This window comes from Zootoca vivipara, chromosome Z2, assembly GCF_965207765.1.
Source record: "Zootoca vivipara chromosome Z2, rZooViv2.hap1.1, whole genome shotgun sequence".
Classification (NCBI taxonomy): domain Eukaryota; kingdom Metazoa; phylum Chordata; class Lepidosauria; order Squamata; family Lacertidae; genus Zootoca; species Zootoca vivipara.
Window position 1 is genome coordinate 2,903,553 of NC_142585.1, and position 17,163 is coordinate 2,920,715.

At 44.8% G+C, this 17,163-nt stretch overlaps 1 protein-coding gene across 5 annotated transcripts in view; it reads right to left on the reverse strand.

The window, feature by feature from the left end:
* Positions 1-17,163, reverse strand: part of KLHL13 (kelch like family member 13) — a 94,288-nt gene that overhangs the window by 73,069 nt on the left and 4,056 nt on the right. For 2 of the 5 annotated variants that reach the window (XM_088664423.1, XM_060270323.2), the window contains 2 exons: positions 9,687-9,928; positions 4,177-4,239 (listed from right to left, as the gene is read on the reverse strand). The exons of 1 other annotated variant lie outside the window; for it this stretch is intronic. In XM_088664423.1, the coding sequence (XP_088520549.1) occupies positions 4,177-4,239; positions 9,687-9,763 (140 nt within the window). In that variant the 5' untranslated portion in view covers positions 9,764-9,928. Of the gene's footprint in view, positions 1-4,176; positions 4,240-9,686; positions 9,929-17,163 lie in introns of those variants that run through there. 2 more of the 5 variants (XM_088664426.1, XM_035102272.3) reach the window with 1 other exon arrangement.

The window sequence follows — 17,163 nt, forward strand, 5'->3', positions numbered from 1 at the left end:
ACACCTGCCCACCTCCTGCCCCCCACAAACAGTACTTCTGTCTTGTCAGGATTCAACCTCAATCTGTTAGCCACCATCCAACCTCCAACCACCTCCAGACACTCACACAGGACCTTCACCGCCTTCACTCTCCCAGCAGCTGCATGTAGATGTTAAAAAGCATGAGGGAGAGGACAGAACCCTGAGGCAAGTGAGAGCCCAGGGGTCTAAGCACTCATCCCCCCACCACCACTTTCTGAACACGGCCCAGGAGGAAGGAGCAGAACCACTGTATGACAGTGCCCCCAGCTCCCAACCCCTCTAGACGGTCCAGAAGAATGTTATGGTCGATGGTGTCTATCACAGATAGCTTCTGGCTACTCGTGAGAGACGAGTTCCACAGCCATTCTGTCTTTAAGACTTTTATTTGTGCATGATATATACAGCGCAATACAGTTTCAAGAAAAAATGTCTGCTCAGTCTGACGAAGATTCCCCCAATGCCCCTTGCCTGCTCCTCCCCAGCATAATAACCGGGGCCTCCCTTTACGTTTGCCTGCTCTGGAATGTCTCAATTCAGGCGCAAACTTGAAAGGGCGGGCCATCTCCCCACTGGACACTTCTCCCAACCCCTCCCCCTGGGTGTCTGTCTCAGATTGCAGTAATGGCTCTAGGATGCTGTCTGAGCCTTGGTGCCTCTCCAGTCAAATAGTCAGGGAATGTTCACTGCAAGAACATTCCCTGACAGTGTCAAAAGCCACTGAGAGATCCAGCAGAACTAGGAAACAGCTCTCACCTTTGTCCCTAGCCCGCCAGGGATCATCAACCAGTGTGACAGATGAGGTGATCAGGCACTCCCATTTCTTTAAGAAGTTGCCATAGTTTGCTGTGGTCGACACAGTCAAAGGCTTTTGCATAGTCAATTTAACAGAAGTAGATGTTTTTCTGGAACTCTCTAGCTTTCTCCATAATCCAGCGCATGTTTGCTATTTGGCTATTTGGCAGTGCCAAAGAATGCTCCAACTACCACACAATTGCGCTCATTTCACACGCTAGCAAGGTTATGCTTAAAATTCTACAAGGCAGGCTTAGGCAGTATGTGGACCAAGAACTCCCAGAAGTGCAAGCTGGATTTCGAAGGGGCAGAGGAACCAGAGACCAAATCTCTATGTGGGACAAGAAGCTACAGTTAGAACTGGATATGGAACAACTGATTGGTTCAAAATTGGGAAAGGAGTACGACAAGGCTGTATATTGTCTCCCTGCTTATTTAACTTATATGCAGAATTCATCATGTGAAAGGCTGGACTAGATGATTCCCAAGCCGGAATTAAGATTGCCGGAAGAAATATCAACAACCTCAGATATGCAGATGACACAACCTTGATGGCAGAAAGTGAGGAGGAATTAAAGAACCTTTTAATGAGGGTGAAAGAGGAGAGTGCAAAATATGGTCTGAAGCTCAACATCAAAAAAAACGAAGATCATGGCCACTGGTCCCATCACCTCCTGGCAAATAGAAGGGAAAGAAATGGAGGCAGTGAGAGCTTGGACTCCTTGATCACTGCAGATGGTGACAGCAGTCACGAAATTAAAAGACGCCTGCTTCTTGGGAGAAAAGCAATGACAAACCTAAACAGCATCTTAAAAAGCAGAGACATCACCTTGCCAACAAAGGTCTGTATTGTTAAAGCTATGGTTTTTCCAGTAGTGATGTATGGAAGTGGTTTTTCCAGTAGTGATGTATGCTGGACCATAAAGAAGGCTGATGGCCAAAGAATTGATGCTTTTGAATTATGGTGCTGGAGGAGACTCTTGAGAGTCCCATGGACTGCAAGAAGATCAAACCTATCCATTCTGAAGGAAATCAGCCCTGAGTGCTCACTGGAAGGACAGATCCTGAAGCTGAGGCTCCAATACTTTGGCCACCTCATGAGAAGAGAAGACTCCCTGGAAAAGACCCTGATGTTGGGAAAGATTGTGGGAACAAGGAGAAGGGGACGACAGAGGACAAGATGGTTGGACAGTGTTCTCGAAGCTACAAACATGAGTCTGACCAAACTGCGGGAGGCAGTGGAAGACAGGAGTGCCTGGCGTGCTCTGGTCCATGGGGTCACGAAGAGTCGGACACAACTAAATGATAACACATCTATCTCCAATAACCTTCTCATATTGGGACAATTTATTTTAAGATCGGACAGCTGTTTGTCTGTTTAATACCAAAGCAATATAGGACATCAGAATATCCTGCACAATATTATCGCTCCTTGTCATGTCACTTGAAAAAACCTACTATCAAAGATTGAATCAACTGATTTCCAATGTTAAACTGCCCTCTTTACAGGAATGGCAAATGAAAATGCTGGACTTTATGGAAATGGCAGAGCTGACAGGAAGACTCCGAGATCAAGCAGGGGAAAGAGTGGAGGAAGACTGGAGAAAGTTTAAAATATATATAGGGAATTACTTTTGAAAGTTGAAAATCTGAATATCTAGGGAAATACAGAAGTTAAGGCAATAGGGAGATAAGAGGAGTTTATAAGGTTGAAAAATTTGATACGCAAATATAAAGATGAGATTAAGAGGAACTAAGGAGATTATAGTATGAAGGAAGTAAAAGAGATGAAATAGAAACTGCTACAGTGATATTCAAAATGAAAATCAGATAGTGGGGAGTTGGGGAAGCCAAAAAGACAATGATTTAAAAAGTTGATTAAAGATGATATGTTTATGTTTTTGTTTGTATTGATGTTTTTTTTTGTTGTAATGATGTTCTTTGTATTTTTTGTATTTTTTGTATTTTTTGTTTGTTATAAAATGTTTAATAAAAAATATTTTTTAAAAAATAGAATCTTTCCTGGTATTGATATCGGGCTGATGTACATCTGCAATCAATTTTCAATGTGTGCATTTTAAATTTATGATGAAGGAATATTCATAACCAACTTTCTGTTAAAATTGCCCAGTGTGTTTAAACAAAATGTAATAACCACCATCACAAAAGCAGTGTGTTTAAGTGGATGGTGTCTCAAAAAAAGGTGTGACCAACAAATGAAGCTCTCCTGCCACCTCAAAATTGCACCTGTGCAAAGGAACAATACAAGTGTACAAACTAGTATCCTGCATCTGTTGCTTATGCAAATAATGCTCTGATTGCCTTTTCATAGAACAAGAATATTCAAATGACTAGGAGCTCCTCGGCATGTTGTCTTATTCCTGTGTCATGTTTTCAGAAGAGACAGTTTCTCCCCATTTGGAAAATGGTAGTACTGGTAATAACTCCCCATATACCTCAAAAGCCTCTGAATTGCCAATGCACATGGATATTCTTTGTGAGGCAGAAACAGCTTCATGGCAAGCCTATTTCAAGCAGAAAATACAAAACCATGAGAATTAAGTGTTGGCTGAGAAAAGAGCAAGAAGAAAGGGGAAGAGCTATGTGCCAGTGAAGGGTACGATTAAAAGAAACAAGGCTACTGGGAGGGTTTTAACCATTTTATAAACAGCAGCCTGCTGCAATCTTACTGACATTATGACCAGAAGTAATTGGCAAATAAGAGCTGCATCTCTAACAAAAGACAATCAAAACGCAATTGAGGGGAAAGGTGGAATACTTCCCAACGATACTGCCAAAATTACTGATATTAAAAACTATAGCAACACTTGGATATGGTAACAGAAATATGCTAAAAAGTGATGGGAGTGTAACATTCAGCCCCTTTTGATCCATAAATTACAAGCTTGTGCCAAACCCATGATTCTCTCATCAGCTCATTAAGTTTCACATCCTGTTTTAAGACCAAACAGGCTTTAACAAACATTGTACATAATGTAATTGATTTGGGAGAATCCTCACAATAGGCTAAATGCTGAACAAGTTTGGTGGTCCATGAGTGATGAGCTTCTGTACAACTATAGCACCACCCACCAGAGGTTGATAAACAAAAGGCAGAACATCCAAAACTCAGTCCTTCAGACAAACCCATTTTCAATGCCCATTGCAAATAAGTGACAATGGCCCTGACAAGCTGGTGACCATGTCTGAAGTCAGCTTCTGCACCTTGCAAACAGAAAAAATAAAAAGATCGTGAAATTTAATTTCCTCCGGAAAAAAATCCTTGTCTTGAGAGAACAAACAAGCACTGAGATAACAGCGGTAACGTATTAAACACAATTCATTTTGCACCAAAACACATACCTCTCTTGATGCACCTCCCTTCGGAGCACAGAATGATCCATACCGTCAGTATTAGTAGCTCCCCTGTTGACAAAACAAGATAAAGACTTTAAATGCTCTGGTTTTTTAAAAAGAATCATAGTACCCTAATGTGCCATGTCATCTTAATAAATCATGTAAGCATAGCTCACTGAAGTGGGGATTAATTGCCAGTGAAGTCAGTCACAATGCCAAGACCATCCATTGTTTAGCTGTGAAAATGAAGCTTTTGTTTCTCAACAAGTACTGGACAATAGGTTTGCTATTCACCAGTGGTGTCCTGGCAAACTTTAAAGCACAGGAGCTATCCACAGCCCTGCCCCCAAGCAACATCCAAAACATACAGGCAGTTTGCGTCCATCCATTTTATACATATAATAAACTAATAGCAATACATAGCATAATGCCCAGTGTACAGTCATACCTCGGGTTGAGTATGCTGCGGGTTGCGTACTTTCAGGATAAGAATGCGGCGGACCAGGAAGTGTTTACTTCCGGGTTCCGTCCCGTGCGCATGTGCAGAAGCGTTCTGCGCACTTTGCGCATGCACTAAAGCGCCGCTTGGGTTAAGTACTTTTCAGAGTGCGAATAGCACCCAGGAACAGATTAGGTACTTAACCCGAGGTACCACTGTATTAGGACCTGCTTACTGTCCTCCCGAGACAAGTAGGGATCTAGTGAAGGGTGGTGGGTGGCTAGCATGTTGGAACTAGCTGGTGGGGTTCACATCTCTGATCAGCTTTGGGGCAGAAACCTCGGGAATAGCCCTATTAAACTCAGTGTTCCAACTTCTTAGGTCCAACACTGAGCTTTAGCAAAAGGTCTTCAGCCAGCTGAAATACAACCTTTAACATTCAATTAGAAATGTAAACAAACTTGCATAGAAATATTACAATGGCTAGCATGGAGTAGGAACCCCATCAAAGGAAATAAGGGCTGTATCCAACCAAGTTCTACTCAGAGTAGGCACAATGAAATTTATGGGTTTAAATCAGTCATGCCCATTAATGACAATGGATCTAAGCAGAACAAGCACTAGATACCACGCTCCACATCCAGGCTCTGCTTGAGTATTTTCCTCCATCTCCAGTTTCCTCTCTGCACTAACCTGTCAAATGGTAATACATCTTAAAAGATTTGTTATCACCTTATTCACTTGTCACAGCTGACAGTCTGTCAAATACCTTGGTGCACTCTCAGATGGCATCATCAAGCCTGGTCTTAAAATAAGCCAGTGTGGAAGAGAAGGGTTCGAATCCCCATTCAGCCCTGGGTAACCTTGGCCAATCACCATCTCCTAGCCTACCCTACATCACAGGGTTGTGGTGAGAAGAGAAGAACCATGTACACCAAATTGAGCTCCTTGGAAGAAAAAGCTGGTATGTAAATGTAATAAATAAAAGTCCGGGAGCTGTGCTCCAACTGTTCTTGCTGTACCACATTCATTACAGTACATTGTAAAAACCCTTTCTCTTTTTCAAATACTGTACAGACTTGTAAGAGCCTTTTCCTCTCAAGTGGGCCCAGAACTGAAGATCTGGCAAAATAGCAAACATCCTGTCTGCTTTATTCAAATAACAAAAATCCCCATGTGGAATAAAGGGGGGCATTTAGCAGAATAACTGTGTCAGGCAGAGTCAAGAGTCAGAATGTCATCCTTCAAGAGAGAGACAGCTCCCTGGGCTGCTCTTTCTGCTTCTGAAAATCCATATGTTAAAGCAGCTTAAAGGAGCTTTGATCAGGTTTCCTTTCTACTGCCAATGCAGACCTATAGCGACCCTCACAATATTACCTATATCCTTATTAAGAGCTTCCTTCCCATAAGCAATGCATCCCTTCTCCAGCTTGCTGCAAATGGAATTTTACATGGAATCCAGAAAGACCAAAACCCAGTTATATTCCAAAGCAAGCCTGAATAAGTTGGTGCTCATCTGAAACTGTTTTTCACGTCCGCTGCTAATATTCTGCAAATAAAAATGTTTAGTGATGGAACTGAAGTTTAAAGCAGAGGTAACATAGAAGATTGCTGTCTCCACCTTTCCCCCTCCCTGCTCATCAGATTGAAAAAGCAGTTACAACAAGGAGACAGTCATTAGAAAAAACTCCTCCACCTCAATCTATATGATTTGCAAAAACTATTGTAAGAAACTTGTCTTTCTCGTCAGGATACGATCTCTGCTAACAAGAGTCATATCAAAGGACATAGATCTTAGCAAGCAGGAAGCTTTTGTTTCCCTACCATCAATAAGTTAGAACTCACCCTGGACTTGAGACAAAACTGCTTTGCTACTTCTGTGGTGATCTAGGCAAGCAAGAAAGGCTGTCTCAATAATCAGCCTTTCACTGGCACACCACCAAGGATCAATGAGTTGATTCATATGTGCAAGGGAGAAAGCTTCGATCTTCTTGTAAAAGGGAAAAACAAACAAGTAAACACATGCTTATGATTATAAAGCACAACTCATTTTATGTTGTGCAATTTGCATGAGCTGGGAAGCTAGTGGAGGGCAGAGGAGAGAAAGCAGTAGGGTCAGGCCAAAACCATCTCCTATCACATTGTGAAATCTCATTACCTGTGTTCCAAACACAAGATGTTTCATCCCTGTTATGCATGGAATAGAATTATGCTGCATATCTGTCAGGATATTTCTCCTCACCCTCAAGATTCTTTCATGGAGCTCAGGACGCTGTACATAGGTGCCCCCTATTTTCTCCTCAATACCACTCTGGTATTAATTGACAGGTTGGGTCAATTAATGCTATCTCTGCCCAAGATGATCCAATAAAAGCCACAAAGTAGGGGTTTTAAAATATTCTAGGTCTCCTGATACCTTGTCAAATATTCTATTCCCCTACACCAGATCCATTTCAACAGACTAGTTGTTTCGGAGGGCATCAGGTTGGCTATCTACATTTGCTGTGTGACTGAGATGTAGAAATGTGCAAACTCTCAAGGGATTTCATATTTAAAAATTCACTAGTAGAATACTGAAATGCAAGCTTCACAATAAGTTCTCTTCACCATCACCCTGCATGGATATAAACCCAAGCCTGACATATCTATTCTGCAATGATAGAATGGCTGACTGCTCAGTGTTCAAAACTGCACATGCTAAACTTCTGCACTGTTTCACCATGAACCATCTGGCCCACAACTCATAGCCTTAACAAGTGCACGGAAACCCAACACGTTAAAATGTTATTTGCACAGACATATATATTAAAAAATAAAGTCACACATACAATACATATGCGGGGTAGAAGTTAAAACTTTTGCAATATAATAAGTGATCTGACTCCACACATGAAATACTCTCCAAAAATAGATATACAGTAAAGCTGATGCAAAATGAATTCCAACACCTGCTTTAGTCTAGGAGGAAACAGAGAGAAATCTCTGCACAACCTTTTTAAACTTTAAAACAAATACCATCAGACAAAAAATATGAGGGCTTTGAGACTGTCAATAACCCCTGCCATTAAAAGCAACAAAGGTATTATAACCAAGATAGAAAATTGAAATTAGACATTAAGGCTCTTCAGCCCTCCCTCAGCTTCTACTATACTGCTGAGTTCTTGAAAAATAATGTGTTTTATATTCTATAATCCAAGATATACATTTCATGGCAACTCCAACAGTCATAGTGTAAACCAAACGAATGCTTCAGGCAAAAGCAAATATTCAGAAGCTTTTAACAAACACAAAGAGGGGAAAGGGGGACACTTTTTCCTCTGCACTTGGAACCCTCTAAGCTCAAAATTGCTCTTGACAAACCCAGATAAAGGTAAAGGGACCCCTGACCATTTGGTTCAGTCATGAACGACTCTGGGGTTGTGACGCTCATCTCACTTTACTGGCCAAGGGAGCCAGCGTACAGCTTCCAGGCAATGTGGCCAGCATGACTAAGCCGCTTCTGGCGAACCAGAGCAGCACACGGAAATGCCGTTTACCTTCCTGCCGGAGCAGTACCTATTTATCTACTTGCACTTTGACGTGCTTTCGAACTGCTAGTTCAAACTGCAGGGACCGAGCAACAGGAGCTCACCCCGTCACAGGGATTCAAACCACTAACCTTCTGATCAGCAAGCCCTAGGCTCTGTGGGTTAGACCTGCATCCCAACAAACCCAGTTGCTACATAGCAATTTGCATTTGCTCTGGCATGACACTCTTCTCCAGCGCCAAGCTAAAATTGGATTATTTCATTGTCTAAGTACACAGGAATCTGTACCCTAAAGGATACAGGCTTTTAAGCATGTCTCCATCACAAACCTTACAATGTGAAGTCGTCATGGAAAAACCCAACTAAATATTTCAGTTGCCTTTATCATCAAACTCTAAAGCAGGATTATGAAGACACACCCACCTGATAATATGTAAAAATCCAAATCCCAATGCCTAAAATTCCTTGTAGAAGATAAGGACCCTGAGATTACGCTAAAAGTAGCCAAATTTTGTGCCACTGCCATAAAACTCAGGGACAAGCGGTGTTACCATAATGATTGAGGCCTCCAACAGCTATTTTAGGCTATATTTTAGCAACCGAGTTTTAATTTATATATTTTAAATGCTTTAATATATACACGTGTACTGTCCCTGCCGTGTAAATTTTAATGCTTCATCATTGAGCTTTATGATTCTTGATTCTGCATGTGACCGTAAATAAATTGAATGAATGCCATGGAAAAACCCAACTAAATATTTCAGTTGCCTTTATAATCAAACTCTAAAGCAGGATTATGAAGACACACCCACCTGATAATAAGTAAAAAGAACAGGGGGGAAAAACTAACCTAGATTGAAAATTCCACATTCTGGGTGATACTATATTTTTTGCTCCATAAGACGCACCTGACCATAGGACGCACCTAGTTTTTAGAGGAGGAAAACGGGGGGGGGGGACCATTTTGCCTTCTTGAATTGTCAACTCCTAGAGGCCTAGGTGCCTCTGCCCCCCCCATTAAATATTTGAGGAAGTCATTCCCCCCCCCCATGTTGATGGGCATTGTCATTCTTATAGTGTGCATGCACTTTGTCTTGAGATCAATTGCAGCGGTTCTCAACCTGTGGGTCCCCAGATGTTGTTGGACTACAACTCCCATCATCCCTCAACTCTCATCATCTCTGAGCTCTGGCCTTGCTAGCTAGGGGCAATGGGAGTTGTAGTTCATCAACATCTGGGGACCAACAGGTTGAGAAAGGCTAATACGGTATGTGAGGTGGGGCTTACCTGGTCCACACACACACCCCAATATTTTATTCAAGTTGGAAGAGGGAGGGAGGGAAGGAATGGGTAAAAGAGAGGCAGGGAAGGAGGGAGGGAAAAGGAAGGGAAGGAGGGAGGGAGGGAGGGAGGGAGGGAGGGAGGGAGGGAAGGAAGGAAGGAAGGAAGGAAGGAAGGAAGGAAGGAGGGAGGGAGGGAGGGAGGGAGGGAGGGAGGGGTGAGAGGGGGGGAGGAAGGATGGAAGCTGGGAGGAGGGGCAGAACGGGTACCTTGAAAAATGGTGAGGGGTGTCAGAGGCAATCCTGGCCTTGGTCCCTCTTTCCTTCACTCCCTCCTCTGATGCCATCTCATGTCTCCGACTCCCAAAGGCTTGCTGTTTGTTGAAGCCCTGGTTACAAGCTCCCCGGGCAGATGGTGTCTCTGGGACTGGTCACGGGGTGCTGGTTGCCAGGAGCTGAGGGGGCCTCAGAGTAAGCAAGCAAGTGGGTGAGGGAGCCCAGCCAGCCAATACCTGCTTTTGGGAATAGACGGAAGTGGAAGGCCCGGCAGATAGGCGACGCACTGGCCTTTCTTTTGCTTGCTGTGTGCAAGGCCTGCCTGGGAGCCATGTGCCTGGATACTTTCCGCCATGCAGACCTGGTGGTGCCTGCTGCTGCCACCACTGCCTCCCAAGGTGAGTAAAGTGCTGGCCTCACATTCACCTTTGGCCAGTGTCTGTCAGGCTGCTAAGGCTGGGGGCATCCTCTTCCCAGCCCACCCCCCGGGGGCGGTGTGAGGAGGCACCTCTTTTTGCAGGGGGGTGGGGGTGGCGGCAGCTGCCCAGAGCAGCATTTCTCAACCGCTGTTCCGTGGCACACTAGTGTGCCGCGAGACGCTGGCTGGTGTGCCGCGACGTGCGGCGACGAGAAGGGCGATTTGCATTGTCGCGTGCCTGGCGGCCGCCAATATATATCGCAAACCCGCCGGAAAGGAAGCCGGCCGGGTCACGACGCGGGGCGAGCGCAGCTCTCAACAGCCACCACCACGGGAGGGTGGTTTTAGACAAACTTAAAGAAGCTGGCTGGATGAGCTCAACCTGAAACTTGCTGAGCAAAGGATTGTGCTGGCAGAGAAATCAGTGGCTTGTGAAGCCTTATTACAGGAGATTGCAACCAACACAGCAATTGGCAAGTGTTTCTTACAGTCATAATTATATAGTCAATATAGGGCGGCACAGAGTTAAATTTTTTAACTTTTTTAATGGTGGTGTGCCTCGTGATTTTTTTCATGGAACAAGTGTGCCTTGGCCCCAAAAAGGTTGAGAAACACTGGCCCAGAGGACTCCCAAGGAGAGGAGGCTAAGGGAACACTCCACAAGGGAGGGTGCTTGAAAAAGAGTGAGAGGCTGCCAGCTCTACAGGCAAGGGGGGACATAACTGAGCTCCCTAGCCCCACAGGGTGCTGCAGAAAAAAAGTTGGTCAAGGGAGGCCATGGACCCAAAAAGGTTGAAAAACTCTGCCCTAAAGGTGCATTTGCTCAAGTAGAGAACTAGCCAGGCCTGTTATCACACTGGAACCAAAAGAGTCACCCATAAAACATGCCCAACTCCCTCCTGAAACTGTGCAGTGCAGGGGGAGATTGGTAACAGTGAGCAAAGCATCTATTCAAGGGAGCTATTTGACCATCACTGCTCTTTCTGTTGAAACCCTCTCAAACAGGCTTCTTCTGAGGCACAACTAGAGCCCCAGAACATTGTAAGGAAACCACAGCCATAAAGGAATAAATATTTAACAATCTAACCAGCAGGCAAGTGCTTTCCTACCATGAGGCTTTGGGTAACTCTCCATGCTGCAGCCCCTTCTGGTAGCGGTCTCGCTTGCCCCACCCACTACCACAATGGCTAAGAATATTTTTTAGCCTTGCCAGATACATGCCAGCATGGCAACAGCATGGCAACAGCAACACAATTCCCACTCAAAAACATTTTTGAGACTGATCAGGCACTACTAAAAAGCAAACCATAGGAGAAAGCAGGCATAATAATCGCTCACAAGCAAAGAACCAAGAAATTCACATTTGCATGCAACACTGTCAGAGTGTTTAGACCCACAGCTTCTCAGCTATTGTCATGACAGCAGAGGATTATTATAGGCTTGCTGTAGCAGCCAGTACTTTACCATTCCCAGAAGCTCAGCTTATTGTCAATACACCGACACAACTTGGGGAAGTGAAGAAAAAATATATATTGGCAAAGAGGCCTTTGTGGTGCCATTTAAGAAACTCCAGGGCACAATATTGTCAGCGGAGTTGAATACAACCCTTGCCATTATATAGGCTGAAAATCCACTTGCAATAGAGGAAAACTGGCCAGGAGCAATTATAGCATTATTGCACACCTCCCCTATCTTGTCTTGAGTTAAAATGTTGTTAATAGCATCTCATTCATATTGCCCCACACATTAAATGCTACATAAAACCATATGACTGGTTTTGCAAAAAAAGGGTGCACATTAGCAGTGAAAAATGTAGATATTTGTGCATCATATGTTTTTAAAAGCAAGAGGAATACCGCAAGGTCCAAAAACTAGGAAGGTATTACCCTTCTGCAAGTACAGGACAAGACCCCCCCCAAAAAAAATTCTTCACTGCACTAGGACAACTTCCTGACTATGGTCAAATAACATGTCCGTCTGTCCATGTTTGCTGTGGTTTGTGCTCAAACAATGTACAGTGGTACCTTGGTTTATGAACTTAATCCGTTCCGGAAGTCCGTTCTTAAACCAAGACGTACTTTCCCATAGCAGCGGAGAACTCAATTTACACTCAACAGGAAGCAGAACATGTTCTGCTTCCAAGGCAAAGTTCACAAACCAAAACACCTACTTCTAGGTTTGCAGCATTCTTAATCCAAGTTGTTCATAAACTAAGCTGTTCTTAAACCAAGGTACCACTGTATAGGCTTTCCAAGAGCATCAGCTAAAACTGATGTACCAAGGAAGATAAGGTAAAGGTAAAGGGACCCCTGACCATTTGGTCCAGTCATGACCAACTCTGGGGTTGCAGCGCTCATCTCGCATTATTGGTGTACAGCTTCCAGGTCATGTGGCCAGCATGACAAAGCCGCTTCTGGCGAACCAGAGCAGCACACAGAAAGGCTGTTTACCTTGGAGCGGTACCTATTTATCTACTTGCACTTTGACGTGCTTTCGAACTGCTAGGTTGGCAGGAGCTGGGACCAAGCAACGGGAGCTCACCCTATCACGGGGATTCGAACCGCCGACCTTCTGATCGGCAAACCCTAGGCTCTGTGGTTTAACCCAGAGCGCCACCCGCATCCCACCAAGGAAGATACATCAACTTAAAACCAATGGCTTTGCAGTCAGCCCAACAGTTGCATACAAGAATTGGCCAGTTCTGAGAAAGCTTGCAGGTCTTGTTAGTTCTTTTAAGGCTGCATGAAGTGCCACCTATTTTAATTGTAAAGCCCAAAGCATAAGCAGAGCAACGCATCTTCATACTCCCATCCTAATTCTGTTGTTTTATCTGAACAAGCAGCAAACACCCTGTGAGTTGGCACAGGTGATGTCTTGCTGCTGGCTCACAGTCCAGTTCCATTATGATTCTTAGAGAAAGCAGCTGAAACAATTGCCTATTTCAGGCATCCCCAAATTTCGCCCCCCCCCAGATGTTTTGGACTACAGTTCGCATCATCCCTGACCGCTGGTCCCGTTAGCTAGCGATAATGGGAATTGTAGGCCAAAACATCTGGAGGGCTGCAGTTTGGGGATGCCTGGCCTATTTCCTTCTGTCCACTCCTTTCTCCATCCCAAAAAACCTGCCTTGGGCATGGCAACGCCACACCCTATTACCCTGCAATGCAAAGGTCCGGCAATATAACGGAACAGAAATCTCTCAGGTAAGAGCATGCAAGAACTGCAGCATTTGCAAGCAAACTTTGGACAACCAGGGATAGATGCAGATCACGACCCAGATCACCCTGGCGGGTGCTAGATAAAAATTAAGACCTTGGCCATGACACACACTTAAGGCAAGTTATGTTTCTTTCTGGAGGTGCTACTGTGTATTAGAGATTTATGAATTAAAGATATCCCCTTACAGAAGATTTCACTATCAAAAAAATGCCCTTAACACAGGCAGCAAAGGCAAGAACAAAACAGTGATGCAAACAGGGCAGAAAATTAGCCAAGTCCTTCCCTCTGGCAAGAAACTACCTGGAGCAACAAGAAGGAAGCAGTGAACTCCTTTTCACCCTGTTCGAAGCAGACTCTGCAGGTGGCCAGTCTGTGTGAGGAAATGTCAGCACTCCCCTCCACCATGCTGCAATGGTCAAGCCTTTATGAAAGGCCGTCTGTGCAGAACAGTTAACACAATGCCAGGCCTTGTCAGATGTATCATGCAAGGCGACAAAATGTCACATAAAGATGCAGGGCTTCTCTCAAACTTCTTCCTCCCCACCACTCCAGCTTTCAGCATTCATTCTTGTTCATCCAACACAATACTCCATCTCCAGCCTCAACTCCAAGGATGGGAAACCTGTGGCCCTTCAGTTGTTGCTGGGATAGCTCAGTTGGTAGAGCATGAGACTCTTAATCTCAGGGTTTGAGCCCCACTAGATGACCCTCCCTTTCAACTCCCTTTCAATTCCATGATTCTATGATATCCCCCTTTCATTAGTCCCAGCCAACCTGGCCCATTGTCAGAGATTGTGTGAGTTGTATTGCAGCAACAAGGCCTCAGGTTCCTCATTCCTGCTCTACTTCATGCTACATTCATATTGTCACAAGACATGTCACAGCTGATAACGCAGCTCAGATTTTGGGTGGAAATGAAGCCACCCTGTGAAATGCTGCAACCTCAGACACCTTTGGAGGTAAGCTCTTCACATTCTGCAAGAAAATAAGAAGTATCTGCAACTCATGGAGCCAACTGCTAATTCTAGGAACAAGTAATAATTCTCAAACTGAAGCTTCACATGCAATCATCACTAAGAAGCACCCAGTTTTCCATGGTACAGCAGCCACCAATCAAATGCACCTCTTAACAGCACAATTTCCTCAGAACACAGAGAGAGGTGTTCTTCTCTGTAGAGCTCTTGGCACATTATGGGTGATAAATCAATGTTAAGTTACAGCTATTACTTCTCAGGAGCTGCTGCTATATAACCAATCACTGTCTTCTTCAGAAGGTCTGTAAAAATAGGAGCATGTGAAATTTAAATATGCTACCCAACACACTTTGATTTAGGCTGCCAATTGGAATCTGGGAGTTCATCTATTTGGGAGTTTCTAATTGAATATCTAAGGCCATCTGTACTGTATGCATTTTGATATACAGTGGTACCCCGCTAGACGAATTTAATTCGTTCCAACGGTTAATTCGTCCAACGAAAAATTCGTCTTGCGAGGCACCGTTTCCCATAGGAATACATTAAAAGTTAATTAATGCGTTCCTATGGGCTGCGGGGGACTGGCGGCAGTGGCGGCGCTTGCTTGCTTGGCTCGCCGGAAGGCAGGCAGACAGGCAGCAACAGCCCCAGAGCTGTCCTTGCTGTCGGTGGCAGGGGGAGAGGAACGAAGGAAGAGAAAGAGCAACTTTCTCTTCCTTCGTTCCTCTCCCCCTGCTGCTGAGCGTGCACAGATCTCGGGATCTGTCCTTGCTGTCGGTGGTGGGGGGAGAGGAACGAAGGAAGAGAAAGCAGCCCTTTCTCTTCCTTCGTTCCTCTCCCCCTACCGCCGACAGCAAGGAAAATTCCCAGGATCCTTGCGCAGCACTTCTCCGAACCCCAGGATCTGTCCTTTCTGGCGGCAGCAGGGGGACAGGAACAAAGGAGGAGAAAGGGCAACTTTTTCCTCCTTCGTTCCTCTCCCCCTGCTGCTGAGCGTGCACAGATCCCGGGGTTCGGAGAAGCGATTGCGCAGCGCTTCTCCACATCCCGGGATCTGTCCTTTCTGTCGGTGGTGCGGGGAGAGGAACGAACGGAGAAGAAGAAGCCCTTTCTCTCCATTCGTTCCTCTCCCCCCACCAGCTGCAAGAAGATCAAACCTCTCCATTCTGAAGGAAATCAGCCCTGAGTGCTCACTGGAAGGACAGATCCTGAAGCTGAGGCTCCAATACTTTGGCCACCTCATGAGAAGAGAAGACTCCCTGGAAAAGACCCTGATGTTGGGAAAGATGGAGGGCACAAGGACAAGGGGACAACAGAGGACAAGATGGTTGGGCAGTGTTCTCGAAGCCACAAACATGAGTCTGACCAAACTACGGGAGGCAGTGGAAGACAGGAGTGCCTGGCGTGCTCTGGTCCATGGGGTCAGGAAGAGTCAGACATGACTAAATGACTAAACAACAACAACATATTGTCTGCATGTCTATGTGCAGTAGACCTTAATGCATAGCTGTCAACCTTTTCCTTTTCTCACGAGGAATCCTATCCGGAATAAGGGAATTTCCCTTTAAAAGGGGGGGGGAGTTGACAGCTATGTTAATGGCTCTTGTTCAGGATTTCCCACAATTTGGTTTGCAGCACTATAGGAAAAGTCAGAAAGAGAAGAGATTGTGAGGTGGATATAGGCTAAACAAGCCACAGATCCAATTCCTGTCAATTCTCGTAAGTTATGAAGAGAAGCATGATTTCATAAAGTGGACATTTATCAAGTTTGTGCTTGTTGAGACTAATTAACTGGCAGAAAAGTTGTATGGCTCTCACCTTTTCTGATGCTCTCTCTACCCTCTATCTTTGCAAAGAAAACAGTATACACTTAAATTCTAAGAATTAACCAAACTGTAATTTTTAAGTGCCTTGTCTTGGTTCAGAAGGGTCTGCTTCACAATTATTATTGGTTTTCATTTTAATACTGAACAATAATTTAGATTCCATTTAGTTTGTTACTATTCTAAAGGTAAAGGTCCCCCTGATCATTAGGTCGTCGCGGACGACTCTGGGGTTGCGAGCTCATCTCACTCTATAGGCCTAGGGAACCGGCATTTGTCCGCTGACAGCTTCCGGGTCATGTGGCCAGCGAACCAGAGCAGCACACAGAAATGCTGTTTACCTTTCCACCAGAGTGGTACCTATTTGTCTACTTGCACTTGACGTGCTTTGAACTGCTAGGTTGGCAGGAGCTGGGACCGAACACCATCGCGGGGATTTGACCCGCCAACCTTCTGATACGCAAGCCCTAGGCTCTGTGGTTTAGATCACAGCGCCACCCACATCCTTGTTACTATTCTAGACCAGATTAAATCAGCAAACCTAAAAGTATATACTAGCAGGTCTAACTGGGGGTTACTAATGGGTAAACACGTTTAGATATTATAAACCTGCAGCACCCTCGCTTCCCTGACGTGCCCTGCAGTGAGGTGGTGTCCGGCGGGAGCGGCGGTTGGAGGAGGCAGGGGGGGGGAGAGTGCGCGCGTGCAGTCTCTGCTGTCCAATCCCTGTATCCCTAGCGCACATGCGCAGTGACCCAGGGACACACGGGACAGCTTGGACGCAGGGACAACTTGGACATTATTATATAGGATAAGAGACATGGGAGAATGATCAATGGTCTTCAATGTCTGAATACTAATGTATACTAATGCACAGAGCATGGGAAATAAACAAGATGAACTTGAGCTCTTGGTACAGCAAACTAAATACGATATAATAGGCATCACTGAAACCTGGTGGGATGAGTCATGATTGGAATGTAGAAATAGAGGGATACAATCTATTTCAGAGAAACAGACCAAACAGGAAAGGAGGA